The 16,924-nt window shown below is 39.8% G+C and overlaps 1 protein-coding gene across 2 annotated transcripts in view; it reads right to left on the bottom strand.

The window, feature by feature from the left end:
- Positions 1 to 3,668: 3,668 nt before the first annotated feature.
- The window catches only part of Peli1 (pellino E3 ubiquitin protein ligase 1), a 56,130-nt gene continuing 42,874 nt past the window's right edge, over positions 3,669 to 16,924 (bottom strand). For both annotated transcript variants that reach the window (XM_057772681.1, XM_057772683.1), the window contains exons 2-7: positions 15,622 to 15,761; positions 13,536 to 13,665; positions 9,916 to 10,017; positions 6,815 to 7,012; positions 6,541 to 6,729; positions 3,669 to 6,028 (exon numbers count right to left, since the gene is read on the bottom strand). In XM_057772681.1, the coding sequence (XP_057628664.1) occupies positions 5,462 to 6,028; positions 6,541 to 6,729; positions 6,815 to 7,012; positions 9,916 to 10,017; positions 13,536 to 13,665; positions 15,622 to 15,692 (1,257 nt within the window). In that variant the 5' untranslated portion in view covers positions 15,693 to 15,761 and the 3' untranslated portion in view covers positions 3,669 to 5,461. The remainder of the gene's footprint in view (positions 6,029 to 6,540; positions 6,730 to 6,814; positions 7,013 to 9,915; positions 10,018 to 13,535; positions 13,666 to 15,621; positions 15,762 to 16,924) is intronic.

Genomic DNA, 16,924 nt, shown 5'->3' on the forward strand with positions numbered 1-16,924 from the left:
CTGTAGTTCTCTTGAGCACTCCTCATGGGTTTTCTCTTCTTATCCTGCCAAACTTGTCAGTGCTGTGCTGTGTAGGTCGCCTGTTCAGGTTTCCTGGTTGACTCAACAGCTTCGGCAGCTGTTTCTTTGGTTATTTTTATTAGTGTTTCTTACTTACAAGTGTGTGACGATAGCTTAAAGGGTATCAGTTTTTTCTGATTATTGAGAAATAGTCGTGTATTAAATATGCTGTGGCCATAATTACTTAGTTCATCAGCTTGTACTGACCAGTAAGAATCCTTCAATGTGTTCTCACTAAAATGGGGAAACACTCGCAAATTGAAAAGTTCAAGATAAGAGTCCTTCAGTTAAACCACGTGACCCTCGGGGAAGTTACACTGCCTTGACGGGTTTCCAGATACCTTCCTACCACGTGTGGTGGGTGTGAATAGCACTGATGTTCTCAATATTGTGTTTGTAGCGATGGCTGGCACACAGCAGACATTCAGCGACTTACCTTGGACTCACGTGGCTGTGTTTACAGTCTGACACGATGAACCTGGTTTCCCCATCACAGCGTCCAGACCAGCATTCCCAAGCTGTGCTGAGTTATTGGGAAAGTTTGTTTGATTTTATTTACTTGACTTTCTGTGGACAATTACCAGAGAGAGACATACTTCCTCCAGGGAAGCAGATTTTAAAATCCAGATTCAGAGAACAAGCTTCAGAGCTCTGCTTTCCAAATGTATCACTTCAATGTTCCTTTGAAGCTTTACGGAAAATGAGTGCTGTCATGTCAAAGATAGGAAGCAGACACTTCTTGCTAGCATGTAAGAAAACTGCACTTTATTTTTTAATTTAAAAGTAATTGTAAATTAACGTTTAAAAACAATTTTAAAATTTTAAAGTAATTTTAAGTTTTCAAAGCTCGTTTTGCGTATCGTGTGTCCTGGTGTGTTGGCACACACATGATCCATGATGTGCCTGTGGAGTCAGAGGACAACTATGGGAGCTGCCTGTTCCTACGTGGATCCTGGGGGTCAACTCAGGGTGCCAAGGTTGACAGTAAATGCCTTTATTAGCTAGTCCATCCTGCCGGCCTCTGAGGACTACTTTTAAAAAGAGCCAAGATTAAAAAAAAAGTCTGTTATGAGTGGGGTAAGAAAATTTATCAGCAGACTAGGAAGTCGTTGCTATTGAAGAGAACTTCATTTCCTCAGAGGGTAGCCAGAGCAGAACACGCCGAGAGCTGAGCCGACTCTACTTCAGTAAAAGGGAGTCCACATTCATCAGGAGAAATACTTTCTCTCCATTTGTTTCTAAGCCGGCATGGGGTGTACAGACAACACTGATTATAATGGTTGAAAACTTCAGTGTCAATATTAAAAAAGGTGGCAAGCTGGGCATGGTAGCACATGCCTATAATCCCAACACTCTGATGGGAGAGGCAGGAGGGTCATGAGTTCAAGGCTAGCCTGGGCTACAGAGTGAGGTCCTGGGTACATACAGTTGCAGCAAGAGTGCTTGCCTCACACCGGCGAGGCTGGACACTCCATTCCCAGCATCATAAACAAAGTGGAAACGTCCATCTCTGACAAAAATCTTATCTAGTCTTGATTTAAGGTCCATGATTACAGTCCTTATTTACAATCTCCATGTCTTCCTAAACGGTTTCCCCACAACATCTACTTGGATTACTAGCAATTCCATCACTCCAGGTGCCGAGGCTGATGGAACGTGTGCATGTGTGTGCTCACACGAAGGATAGAACCCTGGCCCCTCGACCACGGAACGACTCTGCAGCACTCACTCTCCAGACTTCCATTCACACGGTGCACCTGGCAGCAAGTCCTGCCAGCCATGCCTTCCAAACCGCATCCAGCCCACCTTCACTACCACCTCAGACACCGACTGCTCTCTGGGATTACCCCTACCTCCCGCTCTCCCTTCTGTCTGTCCAGATTTCTTTACTCCCATCTCACAGTTCAGGCCGTTCAGGATCTAGTGCCACCCTTCGGCCCCTACACGCCTGGCTTTGCTCTCCCCCTTCTCACACCCCATGGCCTACACATCGCTCAGTGTTTAGAACACAGATTCCACACGCAGGCATTCAAGTGTGTGCTCTGCCAGGACTAGTGATGGGAGTGGAAAGACAGAGCACACTCAGGAGTGATTCTGAAGGGTGTGCGAGGTGCGACGATGCAACGATGCAGCGCACAGAGAAAAGGCCATGGGAAGGGGTCAGTTGTCTCTAAAGTCGGCAGCATGAGCTGCACTGAGGCGAATGCCACGATTCTAAATGTTGCTTACAAATTTAAAGAGAAATTGGATACCTACCAATGCCCTCGGTTTGTGTCAGAGTCATTATCACTCCTGAGTCCTGAGATGCCCTTGGGGGGGGTATTTAAATGTTAGCTGTAACGATTTATTTGCATAATTGTTTATTTTTACCCTGCTCCATACGATATTTCTAAGAGCAAAGCAAGTAATTATTGCTTCAAAAGGAGTTGGTAAAATACAATTCTGATGAAATGCTTGCCAGGTACATGTAGGCCTTAAGTTCTAATCTCCAGTACCACCTGGAACAGCCATGCAAGGGTAACCTGGTATGGGTAGGATGGGCTAACCTGGTACAGGCAGAATGGGTTGGATGGGGTAACCTAGAACAGGTAGGATGCAGTAAACTGGTATGGATGGGGTAACCTGGCAAAGATACTTAGGACTGTCTGACAGATCTTCCTGTCCCAGAATATGCTGCATGAGTAGGAATAGAACCCCTTTCCTTCAGATTAAGGGCCTTCTAAATAAGATCATTTTGATGCAGTAAGACTTAAAAGTTACCCTCCTTGAGAATTCATTTAGAAGTAGATATAACCATTTTCCCTTGCCCAAAATATGTATGGACATTCATTATTATTATTATTTTTGAGACAGGGTTTTTTATGTAGTCTTGGCTGGGCTGGAACTCACTCTGTTGACCAGGCTGGTCTCAAACTCAGAGATCCATCTGCCTCTGCCTCCCCAGTGCTGGGGTTAAAGCTATGTGCTGCCACCTCCACACACACACACACACACACACACACACACACACACACACACAAACACACACACATTATTGGTATGTGCATGTGTGTAGGTGCTTGCACATACACAGGTGCAGGCACTCATAGGTCAGAGGAGAGCACTGGATTCCCTGGAGACAATCAAATGTGGTATAAGCCACCTGCTGTGAGCAAGTGCTGAATAAAACTCCCATCCTCTGCAAGAGCAAGTGCTCTCGACCGCTAAGCCACCTGTCCAGGCCCTGAAATTCCTTTAACACAGATGAGTAAGTATGGCACCGCCAAAGAAACAGAACTACTATTCAAAGTGCTTGAACAAAAATGTCTGACTTGGAATTTTTATTTTCTGAGTTTTAAAAACTTGAGTTGCATAGAAAATGAGCCATGTTTTATATCTTAGCTGATAGAAGACAAAAATTCAGGGCTTCTGGGAAGAACATGAACCTTTATCATCACAAGCACAATTCAGGTAGCTCAGTCTCCAGTTCCCTAACAGGCCTAACCTAGAGAACAGAGACTTTAGTGTTCCACTAAATGCCGATCTGTTTAGTCTGGGGTAGACTTGTCACTTCTGGCTTCCCCATTCTCAACTGTCAAAAAAGGAACCCACAGAGACAAATTCAAATATCTATTTTGAAAAGTATTTACTTAGTTTGAATAAATTAATTGCAAATAAAAATTAAGCTACAATATATAGCCTCAACAGAAATGACAAGAACAAACGCAACACAGGACTCGATTTCCTTGCATGTGACTAGAAAACTTCAAAACCAACTAAATTTCTTTGAAAAAAGGGTAATAACCAGCAGTTACTGATACATCACAGCTAACTTATAATACAAATTTCTTGACATGCATTTCCTGAGTGAACCCAAATGATCATTTTCAAAACAAAGAATTTTGACAATCAAATAAAATAAAATAGTTCATGGCTTCTAAGTGACTTTTTTGTTTTACTTAAGAAAATCAAAACATTGATGTAGTAAGATAAATTAAAGCTATACTACCACATATAAAAATTTGACAATAGTCAATTAAGTATTATACAATTTTTCAAACGAAAGGAAAAGAAATCAAAAGACTGAAAGATGACTTTGTCTAATCTAATGTACACTGATTTCTACAAGTGTTAAAGGGTTTGGTGTAGTGCAACTGTTTGTACGTCTGGGGCATTTAAAAAAGGCTAGGGTGAGAAGAAACTGTCTTGCAAAGCACATACTGGGATCAGAGAACTAAGAGACCCTGCGGTGTGTCCTCCCCGCTGTCACTCACCATCCCCGCCAACCAAACAGCTCACAGTCACACCGAGGCCACCGTCTCAGGAGTCAAGCCCAGAGTTAAGGCTGGTCTGCTGGGTTAAAAGGGAGGTACTACTGTCACTCAACCCTTTGTAGCTCTAGATTTCTAATGCCTGGAATAATCAAATACAGAATAATTAACTAAACACTTTTTATTTCATTTTTCTAAAAGCAAATCAAGTAATTTTCTTTTCTTGTTAATTTCTTGTTAATTTATGCACTTTCTCATAGGATTTTTTTCTTTTCTTTTTCTTTTTTTTTTAGAAACAGTGAACAGATGAACCACAGTTTATATCCAAAAAAATAAACTTGCCAAATGTCGCTGGCACTAAAAACAGATCAGTTACCACGGGAGAAAAATAGATCATCTAGATTAGATTGCATATTCAAAGGAGCATATAAAATGTCTCTTAGCATTAGCTTTTGTTATAGTACTACACTTGAGAGAAACATTAAGGAAAAAACGTTTTCCGATTAACTTCAATGTGGTTAAAAACAAACACTTCTTAGACAATGTAATTAATGTGAATCTGGTTTTATGAAATACTCTAATTCATCAAATTCCCTACTTATATGCGCCTGGGGAAGGAAGCTCTCACCTTTCTTCTTGACTGAAATCCTTTGAGCTATGCGCCCACTAAACTATGTCACACCAAAGTGTGTGACGTCATCATCACCATGCTATTCTATCACGACATTCTAAGGTATTTTCTATGATAAAGATAAATAGAAAAAATTAATATACATGTTGCTGTATTTTACAATGTTTGCAACAAATTGTAAACTAACATAGTTTGAACCAACAGACCCTCAGTTATACAGAACAACTCAACACTGAGGATGGGTGGTGATTCAAAAACACTAAAACAAAGGCATCAGATTAGGCTATGTCTTTTTCTCCTCAAAATATAGTTTTAAAACTCAGAATTCAGAAGTCTGGAACTTTCAAAAATTCCTTTGCTTGAGTTTCCCAGATTTTTCTCAGAAATTGCTATTATAAATATTTTAAAAAATTCTTCATCTTAATGCAAATGACCAGAGCAGAGAAACTTACATGGACAACGGGTTGGAAAACCCAACTCCCTTAGCTTATAAACTTATAATGCAGTCCTACAGACACTGTTAGTCTAGTGGTCCTTGGAAAATGAGTCTGATATAGCCTTGTTCACCAGCCAACTGATGTGCACAGAAGGGGCAGGCTGCGTGAAAAGTGTGAGTACCATGAGGAAGTGGGATCTGGGACCAATAGGCCGTTGTCTTTTCTGAACACACGTGCCCACAAGGGCTAAAGGCATGGGTGGGAGGGCCGGCGTCCACATAAAATCCAGCTTCACATCCAAGCCACAGAGGGACATAGGGACCAACAGACCTACACATAGGACATTCACGATCTTTTCCGTCACGTTCTTCTTTGTTTCCCCAGTTATGATAACCATGAACATGGCCGCAGTTTAGATATACCCACGGTTGTTTTTCATCGACAACGTCTTTCCTCTTCATACTGGGGAAGGCTAGTGTGTTGAACCCTACAGGGCACTGAGGTCGAGCTGCATTAATTTCCTGTCTTAAAGCTTCTAAATGCTTCACAGTAGGAGTGTGGGAAAGGCCTTCTGCAGTACGCCAAAGCAAGGTTGCACCACAAAGGTCAATTAAGGAGCCATCTTGTAGCTGATTGGTTTCAATTTCCACCTGAAGCAGAAAAGAATCAAAACCACTTTTACCCTTGTGTTTACATTAGATCTTCAATAAGTCCCAGCAAGTGCGGGGAGGGCAGCCCTTCCAGGCTACCTGCTAGACTTAAGGAAGTTTCTATTTATGTGTAATGTGGAAATAGAACTTTCAGCAGAAGTTATGAAAATGTTGAATTTGAAAATCAACAACACATTGAATAGTAACTTCTTTTTCAAGACAAAAGATAATTTATGATTTAATTACCTGACTAATCAACAAACTTAATTATTTTTAATTAGTTAAGTATAGTCAAAGACATACACAAAGAATAGATGCTTAATCTTTCCTAACTGAACAAAACACTATCATCTAAAATTGGTGTTTGGAAGTCAGTGTTTGATGGTCTTAGTTTTCGTGTGTCAGAACTATGTCTAAGAGCTGAAAAAACCAACATACACACCCACACACACCCACAACATCCACTTCAACTCATCCTGTTTATTGTTGTAAAAATATATAGACGTATTTACCATCTTTCCTCTCTGTTGGGCTGATCTGGTTTCTCGCAGACTGAACACATTCCCACACACTGATATTTCTCTCCATATTCCAGGCTTGGAGTCTTCTGTGAACCCATTGCGTGGATGCATCACAAGGACACCATTAGTGGTCAGGCCATCCATCTGCCCATCAGATGTCTTCCATTTGGCAGCCTTTTCCTGTAACAATAGTGAGCTTCTATTTATATGCAATTTGGAAACAGAAACTTGTGTAAAAGAATGCATTAGGAAAAAAGCTTTTTACCCCAAGAAAGATGTTTTTTGATGAATCAAATCCTGCAGCATAAATCCGAGCAGTAAAAGGGGGATTGCGCTCACATATGATCCTACAGGCAAATCGTGAGATAGTGCTTTGTACTGACTGTGTGTCAGAATTACTCTGACTTCCAGGAACTGTGTCAGTTACTACAAAATCAATAGGACTTTCAGTTGACCGACCAATCTAAAAGAAAAAAAAAAAAAAAAAGAACATATAACTTAATTCAAAGAACACAGTAGAATCCATTAAGAAAGAGATATGGTTAAAAACATTAAGCCTCTGAAATTTCTAAAGCTCAAACTTATGATACTTAACTACAGAGACATCTACACCTTTGAAAACTAATCTGCCACACTCTCTGATACAGCAGTCACTTGGAGTACAGAGTTAAGTGGGAACATACAATGGAATTTCTGAGACCCTTGGGGAATAAAGAATCCAATGTGACTGAAGTTCTTACATGGCTATAGACTTTAACCCTTTTAAGGTAGAAATATATCTACCATATATCACACCACCTTACAGAATACACGGAATGTGGGTAAATCTTTCATGCTGACTCCAGAACACCATTTTAAATAAGCTAAGCTGTTGTTGGGTTCTGAGCTGTCCCCCAGCACCAACCCTTGTGAACGGCTGCACATAGTCTTGCTCTGGGTCTTTGTATTAGGTTAGCAGCTGTCAGTTTTTGCTTTTAGTTGTGCTTGTTTTTAGCGACAAGCTCTCCTCGAACCACTTACTCTGATAAGGATTGAGACATCAAATAACTAAACTTCAAAGAACAGTACTTCAAAGGTACTTTGTTCCAAGGTCCCCCAAGGAGGCACAGAAAAAGAATTCTCTGTGTAGGCTGTAGGATTTGTCAGAGACCTTGGCATTTTTCCATTTTTGAGCAGTAAGGTCTGCAGCTGGCGTCCTCGGTGAGGCATGTGTCAGGTAAACTATCCTTAAAGTGCTAGAGAGTGAGCAAGTCCCCTGCATCATGAAAGTCGAAGGGGAAAAGAGAAGTGAAGAGACATGACAAAAGTGGCACATGTCACTGGTTTCAGCGGGATGTCTTGAAGTCATCAGCTCTGTAATATACTAACAGCTTAAAGATGGCACGTAGAAAATCCCAACTCTCTGCAAACGGTGCCTTTGTGTTGGGGAGGTGTCCAGCTATACAGCCCATGAAGACCTAGTATTCTTCCTCTTCCTGCCTCAGTTTCCCAAGGAGCTGAAATTACAATTTTGTGCCACAGCATACGTTTTTACTTTTCCAGAGGAGATGAGAGCAGACTCAAGAGCTGCCTTAAAAAGGTCACAGAGTCAATCCAAATTTCCTGTTATTTCTATGGACCACGTTCTAGCTCTAAGTAGAGCTGTCAATCTTCTACCACACTTTATGCTATTCCACGATTGGTTATTGTCAGATATCCTATTAAACCTGGTCAGAAGGGACAGACTAAAGAAAGAGTGAAGTCTTTACCCATCAGAAGTCTGCACTTCACAGTGAGACACTGAGGAGTACCGCCACATATAACTGGACTGGACTGGAATCTGAATTTTGACCTGACAGGCTCAGCATGAATGTTTTTATTCAGTTTGGAAGGCAGATAATTCATCCCTTAATATTGAGCTAATTTACTAGACTGGTTTCTGATTTTTCTTAGACTTTATAGTGCAGATATGTTTAAATTTCCATATGGATGATGCTTGTAGAAACGCATTTTTAATATTGTAAAATTAACATAGAAAAACAAAGCGCCAACTACAAAGGATAAGATAAATAAATATAAGGTAATTTTTAAGTTAAATTTCAAATCTGTGAGCAAACAGCTACCTGTCATCTTGATTTTTAAAAAACTAACCACATTCATTTTAAAAATTGTTTGTTAATAATGATGTGGAAAAACACTGTTACTATTATGTTATTTTTATCATGATCCAATTTTCATCACTAAGGCTGTTGTTTAGTTTAGTAAAAACAAGGAAAATAAACAAATACCATATTCTAATAATAACTGTAAAGATACTATTCTTAAAAAAGCAAATCTACATCTTATTTACAGATCTAGACAAGAGATCAGTCTCAAACATATTTTGTTAATGATCAAAATTAAATACCTCTCTAGGTATTTTTATTTAGTATTATAAAGAAAAATTAAAAAAAAACCTAACTGGGACAATTTTAATTGATTGATAATAGTCAATTCTAGGTAAGTTTCTTTAGAAAACCTAAGATGAAGAGATAAAATATTAAGAATTCTAGTGTCTCTGGGCTCCACTGCTCTGTAATCTACCAGTATATAAAATAAATGTTAGCACCAGGTTGGTACAGAGAAAGGGAGCCAGAGGGAGACTTTCATTATACCCGTAGCTTTGACCAGATGTGTGCTGAAAACCAAATTCCTATAGTTGATGGAAATAGTTAGAAACTGAGAGGCAGGTAGGAGATGGTGGCAACAGAAAGTCCAAACTATGTGCAGAATGTTTCTGGAGTTCTTGTTTGGAATAATAACAACAAACATTTACTGAGAGTTTACTAGACAGCTGCCTCTGATCTGCATAATCTCCACGCACACGCTCATGAGGATCTCTGCATGCTACAGAGGAGGAAGAGGAGGCACAGAGTAGCTAAGACAAGTCTGCCAGGAACTCAGATCCTACATCAATCCCTCTCTCTCTCTCTCTCTCTCTCTCTCTCTCTCTCCTTTTATATTTCATGTGTATGTGTGAGTGCCTGCATGCACGTACACACACCATTTGTGTGTCTAGTGTACTTGGAGGCCAGAAGAGATGTTAGATCCCTTGGAACCTGAGTTGCAGGCAGTTATGAGCCTCCTAATGTGGGTGCTAGGTAACCAAATCTCAGTCCTCTGCAAGAGTAGCAAGTGATCTTAATCCTTAAAGTCAACTTTCTAGCTTCAAAGCCCATCTTTAAACAATACTACAATGACTTTTAGATATGAGGGTTCAAAAATAAATACATATTTTAAACATATATTATGAAAGTATAATATTTAATCAAATCATAGCAAAATCACCAACAATAGGTTTTTTAAAATTTTTTCATTTTTAAAGAAAAAAATTATGTTATATAATACCTGAAACATATCAGTGTTGCTGTCATGAGTATATTCAACCACCACTGTCTGGGCTCGAGACAAAGTATATGATATGCTATGCTGGTCCTTGTTGCTTATTGCCTATGAATGAAAACGTTAATAGCAAAAATTAGCAGTCAATCAAATCAAGAAATTTCTTTTCTAAAGAAAGGTGAAATATCTGCCACATACACGTATGTCCTTCCTGGAGTTTAGGGAAAAGGCTAGAAAGTCTGTAACTTCAATTCTGACTGTGGTTTCCGCAGGCTCAGTGGTTGATGAACACTCAACAAAAACAAAGACACACACTTTAAACTCTTCAAAGTACTTTAAATTCAATGCAGTCGAAATCAACTATCACGTGGAAGCTGAAACCTACACGCAGTATTTCTCTGGTGAGGAAAAAAACCCCACAAAATTCTTGCAAGAAGAAAAAACCCCTCATTTTTAAAGTGATGTAAAGAATTATATAGGTAAGTCAGAACTATCAGCTCATTTTATAATCCTACAGACGACAAGTGTTTATGATACACTGGACCAGATACAGAAAAATTTATAGGATGATTAAACATTACAAGATGAAATAGATACCATGATGATAGGCACATTTTTACTTGTCCTAAGTGGACGTCCACTGTTTCTGTTGTATGTTCAGGCTTCCTATGGTAATGAGTTGAGGACAACGGAAGGGAAAACCTAGTTACTGAAATAAGGACATAGAAACAGGCATACAAAAGAAAAACAGATAAAAAGACACAAGCGTAAACAAAGCAAAGAGGGGGAAATGTTTATCCTCATTTTTTAGTTAATCTGTAATAGGTAAGGCCTTTTGAAGTTTTAATATTAAAGAAATTAATTTTCAAATATCTAAAGATAATAAATACCTAAGCACCAAACACCAGATTTTTGCAAAGCTTACAAGTGCTACTTTTCCATCTCACTTGTCTGTGGGCTACTCTGAGACAGGATCTCTTTACATGGCCCTGGTTGTCCTGGAACTTGCTATGTAGATCAAGCCGGCCTCTAATTTACAGATTTTATGATCTGCCTCTGTCTCCTGAGTGATGGCATTTAAGGCATGAGCCACCACAGTAGGCTTCTGTGTTTGTGTTTGTTTTGAGTGCGCCAGCCTCTATAGTCCAGACTGGCCTTAAACTTGAAATCCTATCTCAGTTTCTATGGAGTGTGGTGGTTACAGGTGTGTGTCATCATACCTGGCTTTCATTTCCTTCCTTCCTTTCTTGTTTTTAAATTTTTAAAATTCTGTCTTACGTAGCTTAGGATGACCCAGACCTCACTATGCAATGCAGACTAGCCTTGAATTAATTCTGGATCCTCCTTAGTTTTTCATGGGCTGGGATTATATAGGTGTGGACAATCAATCAGACTCTGTCTTGTACACAAACCTCATTTATTTATTTGCGAATGTGTGTGTGCTCGCACACACATGTGGGAGTTAGTTCTCTCCTCTCGTGATCCAGGGGTCCAACTCAGGCAGTCAGGCTTAATGCAAAGTTCATTAACTCACTGAATGATCTTGGTGCCTCCCCCTACTTTTTTTTGTTCTTAAACTCTGAAATATAACTGAGGCTACCCTCATGCCTTTTCTATGTCCCTTTCTTTAGAAGTATCCATCCTCATGAATGCAATACAGAGAATTATTATTTATGTATTCATACGTATAATTGTTTTCACCTGTTTTAAAATCTACAGAAACTCTGTATTAAGAGAATAAATTTTCAAATAATTGCTAACTTCTGGAATTTTCTTTAGGGGAGCAAGGGAAGCAGACAGGGTCTCAAGGTGCTATCCGTGTTGATCTCCAACTCTCCATCCCTCCTTAGCCTCTGGAACAGAGAATACAGGTGTGTACCACACGACAGGGCTGACGTTAGCTTTGTTGTAGTGGATGTGTTGGGATCGAACACTCAGGACATCACACACTAGGAAACAGCCCTACCACTGTTTTGAAGATTAACTCTTCATTTCTAGAGTGTGGATAATGAGGCTGTAATTATTTTTTAGCTATTACTAAGAACTACAATGGGGTATGCCAGAGTCCCATTGAAAGTCAGGATTTAAATCCATCCTAGATGACTGCCAGACATATAGAAAAAAACTCATTTTCTTTACGATATATGAAAAATCTTAAAATTTGACATTCATCAATTTCAATCCCTGAGATTTTTGTTTAAAAAGAAGCTAACGGTGAAAACATGAAGGACGAGATAATACAAAAAAATTGAGAATGTAGGGCTGGGAGATATCTCAGTGTTAGGGAAGCAGAGGCAAGAAGACACCTTGAGTTCACTGGCCAGCCAGTCCATCTAGGTCAAAGACCTCTAGGTTGAGACCCCGACTCAAAAACAAGATAGAGAGTGACTGGAAAGCCACCACATGTTGACATCTGGCCTTCACAGGCACACACACACAAACACGTTTGCACACATATACACGCATGAACACACACGAAATGAGAAAGTATTATAGAAGTAGATTATATATATATATTTCCCTTGACAGTGGTCTTCAACTAGAGGCCCTTGACAGTGGTCTTCAACTGGAGGTATTATGTAGCGAAGAGGCATCTGAAAACATTGAAATACTTTTGGCTGTCACAATGATGCTAGTGATTAAATGACTTTTGGTGCATATGGAACCAAGGACTTAAACACCTGTAACATGTGGGACAGTCTTCATACTGAAGAACTGGTATATTCCAAATTCTGAGAGCACTTCCATGGGTAAATACTACAAAGAACACCTCCATCCACTAAACACAATCCTCCTCTACAAAGGTACAAGAGGAAACACCTTAGAAAGACCAGCCCTTCTCACACACTCATTGGCTCTCAAATAGTGACCAAGGGGAGGCCAAATCAAGGCTTGATATCCACGCTGGATATAAAACAAAGCTGAAGTCTAATTAACTTCGGGGACTAGGCACCGAAAACAAGCAACATATACCAACTTTAATGCATCTCATTTATTCAACCATACATTTAACCACATATGCTGTAATGTTCATGTGCACCCTAGGGCTACTTAGCTACTGATAGCTCTAAAAGTCAAGGAGCTCCGTAATTGTTTATATTTGGATACTGTATACCGGAATTCAATTTGTGTTATAAACTGGAAAGAGAGGAATTCCAAGGCAAAATGTCTAAGAAAGGCACAGTGCCTTAGAGGTCCAGCCTATAAAACTTCTGGTGAGGAAACAAGCAGGGCTGGGAGGATTAATAAGGCCTAGAGGGTGAGAAGTGTGCGGTCCGGCAGGAATGCACTTCCTCTGTCTGCATTCAACCCAATGATTGCCCAGCTCCTATGAATGTCAGAAGCCAAGAACAAAATAAAAACCAGAGGACCCACAGAGCCTTAGAAACTGGGAATATTTTCTTCTAATTCCTACCTGCCCCTGGTCTGTTACTAAGGGTGGGTGGGTGGGTGGAAGAAAGAGGCAATTCCATTTGGCAGCCTTTCAAATAACATGTTTCCAAAGTCTCTTCCTCAATCCAAACAAAAGGAGAAATTTGAAACAGAAATGTGAAGCACTAGAGAATATAGACCACACAAAAGAATAGTTCAATTTTCCAACTAATTTCTTTAGAACGTTCTCTTACCTTGGCAGCCTGAGGAGTACATGCAATATGCACGGTGCTGGGCTTCACCCCATTTGCCTTAGGTCTTTTAAACAAAGCAAACCTACTTTTCCTCCTTCCTCTATCGCCATTCGGGAGAGACCCATTATATCTGGTAGAACAGAAAAGCAGTTTAGTTGATCTCTTTTAAGGATTATGCAATCACAAAACAAAGGTTATAGTTTGCCCTCCACGTATATTTAATTCTCAATTAATTATCTCAAATTCCCTTCTAGCAACTGGTGATCTCCAGACTAGCTGCTTGGGTGTGAAAGAAGATGAAATTCTGGCTATGTTTCGAGCCACAGAGAATATTATACACAGCTTTGAGTTATCCGCATGTGCAAGAGCTGAGGAGCGGGTGCTGGGTCCACGTGACTATACTCTCTATGGTAAACTTTTTGCAACTATCTCTAATTGTGAACCCAACACTTTAAAAGCCAATCTTTTGGAGTAACGAGTGTCTGACTTGTTAAATCCTAGCGACCTGAGAAACACTGGTGTGCTGCCCCCTCCTGTCCAAGTACTGATTACACCCACTGCTGCTGCTTCAATCCTTCAATCATTTCTCTACATTTGTAAACCTCAGGGCAAACAAGTAAGAAATATAAATAAAACAACTGGGAAAAAATGAAAAATTTAAACATATCTAGGTATGTACCATAACCCGGCACTACTGAATTCTACCTCATACATCATTTTAATCCTATACTCAAAAACAAAAAACTGAAAAAAAAATAAAAAAAAAAAAAACAAAAACCAAAAAAACTGGTATATTAAATAGGCCAAAAGAATTAGTTTTCTAAAACTAACCCAAATGTTGGGGTTACAGGCATGTGCCATCACATTCAACATAAGTTTGGTTTGAGTTTGGCCAGTACAGATGACCCGTTCTTGGCAATACCACTAGCACTGCTGGGAGAAATAATGGGACCTGGGATCTATGACCTCCCATCAAGAAGTCATGAACAGGAGTTGGTGAGGTTGTTCAGCAGTTAAGAGCATTGGTTTAGCTTCCATCACTCAAACGGCAGCTCACAACCTTCTCTTAACTCAGTTCCAGGGAGGCCAAAGCTGCTTTCTGACCCCTGTGGGCATCAGGTGTCTGTGCAGTGCACAGATATCCATGCAGGCAAAGTGCCCATACAAAGCTAAGCTTTAAAAAGACGCCATAAATAAACAAGACGCTACACTAGTCTGATTCTCAAAGACATTACAAAGTGTAGAGCACCAGATATTTAGGAAAAAAATAAGTGCCAGAAGGACAGGACATTTCATAATTTTCAGTCTCTTGACTTCTTAGTTAACAACTGTACTTGTATCTCACAGTTACAGCAAGTTTAGGTTAAAATAACTGAAATAATGAAATCACCTATTCTCCACTCTTCAGATTTTTTTCCAGGAGTTTAAATTAGTCAGGTAACGGATGCAAACGGATACTCAGACACTGTACTTAAGAGTCACTCACTGCTCCCAGAGGTCTGTGCAAGCCTGGTCCTTATGCAAACCAACACTACCCCAGAAGGCGAAAGAACACATAAATACATACTAAGATACACAAAATGACCTAAGGCAAGAAAGGGAAAGGGGAATTTTGGTAAAGATGACCAAGCAGCTAAAGAAAAAATTTCAAAATATTGGACAGAAAATACAATTCATTTTCTAGGGCAGGACAAGGTAAAGATTATTTAGTACTTTAAAAAAAATAGATTTTATTTATGTGTGTGGCTGCTTGCAGGCCTGGAGAGAGTGTTGGATCATTTGGACTACTGTGAGCTGCCTGATGTGGGTGCTGGAAACTGAACTCAGTTCCACTGGAAGTTAAGGGCAGCAAGTGCTGTTACCGTTAGTCTCTGAGCCATCTCTCCAGCCCCTTATTCAGTATCTCAACACTTAAGAATGGCATAAATATGGGTATAATAGGTTTCTTAAACTGGTAACAGTATTTGCTTTAATTCTTCTGGAAATAGTAAGGTACAAATTCTTAAAAACAAATTCACAACAATTCCGGTCTAGAGATCAAAATCACCACATCATACTGGGTTGTCTCACCATGCCAAGATCTTACCCTAAGACAATGAGTTCACCATATTTCACTGGGGCTTTGGAAGGATGGTTTTCTTGATCAGGAGAAAACATGAGCTTGGCTGTCTTTCTCAAATCTTTGTTCACTGATCAGGAGCCTTGAGACACCTTTTGCATTATTTCCTAGAGAGAAATGGTTTTTGTTAAAAACATTAGCAATGATTCCAGTTTAAATAAAGACACTGTTTTCCAGCAGTCTTTGTGAGCACATTATACAAACCACATGAAATACCCAGAATGTGATGTTTCCCCTGATAATGGTTCTGTATTTGATACAAACAGATCAAATGTACATCTGGCTGTCTGCTACTTTACAGAAAGTACTTGTACATTTCCCTATTATTTCTACAAAGTATAATTAAAGACCCTGGCTATAATAATATAAAAGACAGGAAAAGTTTTTTTCTAAATCTATTAAGGGAGGAGGCTGGTAAGACGGCCAGCAAGCCGAAATGACCTGTTTGATCTGGGACCCCATAAGGTGAAGGGAAAGAAGCAAACTCCTTTGACCTCCACATACGCACCATGGCACGATAAATAAACATAAATCGGTCAATCTGTCTGTCTGTCTGTCTGTCTGTCTATCTATGAAGATATCTATCTATCTATCTATCTATCTATCTATCTATCTATCTATCTATCTATCTATGAAGATATGAAAAGCTGAGAGAGGCAGAATGGTAAACACTTCAGGATCCAAGGAATAATAGTGAATTCCCTGTGCTCTCTTTGGCTAACATATGCCAGATGTGGAACTGAGGACGCCAGCAACCTGGAAATATGAACTAGTATAGACAAAAGTAAACAAGAGCTTGCTTTCTGTTTAAAGGAACACTAAGGTGGCAGCTTGGTAAGACAGAAAGCTTTGACTACAGCTGTTCTACTGCAGCAAAGACTACTGAAACTGCTCCATTCTCACCAGCCAGAGTTCAGTGTGAAGTCTTGATAACCACTGTAACCACACAAGAGACAATCCCAGTAGGATAGTGTTTATGCAGGCTTTTGGTGGACAAGCACACTCTCACTCAATCCCAGGGACAGCAGTGGAGATAACATGGAAGGAATCTCATATGCACTCAGCAGTAGTAAGAAGCATCCTTCTCTCGACCTGAGAGAGGCTGAATAGGAAACCTAGACTGTATGCTGTCAGTGACAGGAAGACACCCCCTATCCTGACAAAGCAGGGTCAGGAAATGGCAGTGCAAACAGAAGGTTTACATAACATACAGTCTCAAAACACAATTTGAAAATGTCCAAGTTTCAACACATCACTCCAACATATCAAG

The sequence above is a fragment of the Chionomys nivalis genome, chromosome 6, assembly GCF_950005125.1.
Source record: "Chionomys nivalis chromosome 6, mChiNiv1.1, whole genome shotgun sequence".
NCBI classification, from domain to species: domain Eukaryota; kingdom Metazoa; phylum Chordata; class Mammalia; order Rodentia; family Cricetidae; genus Chionomys; species Chionomys nivalis.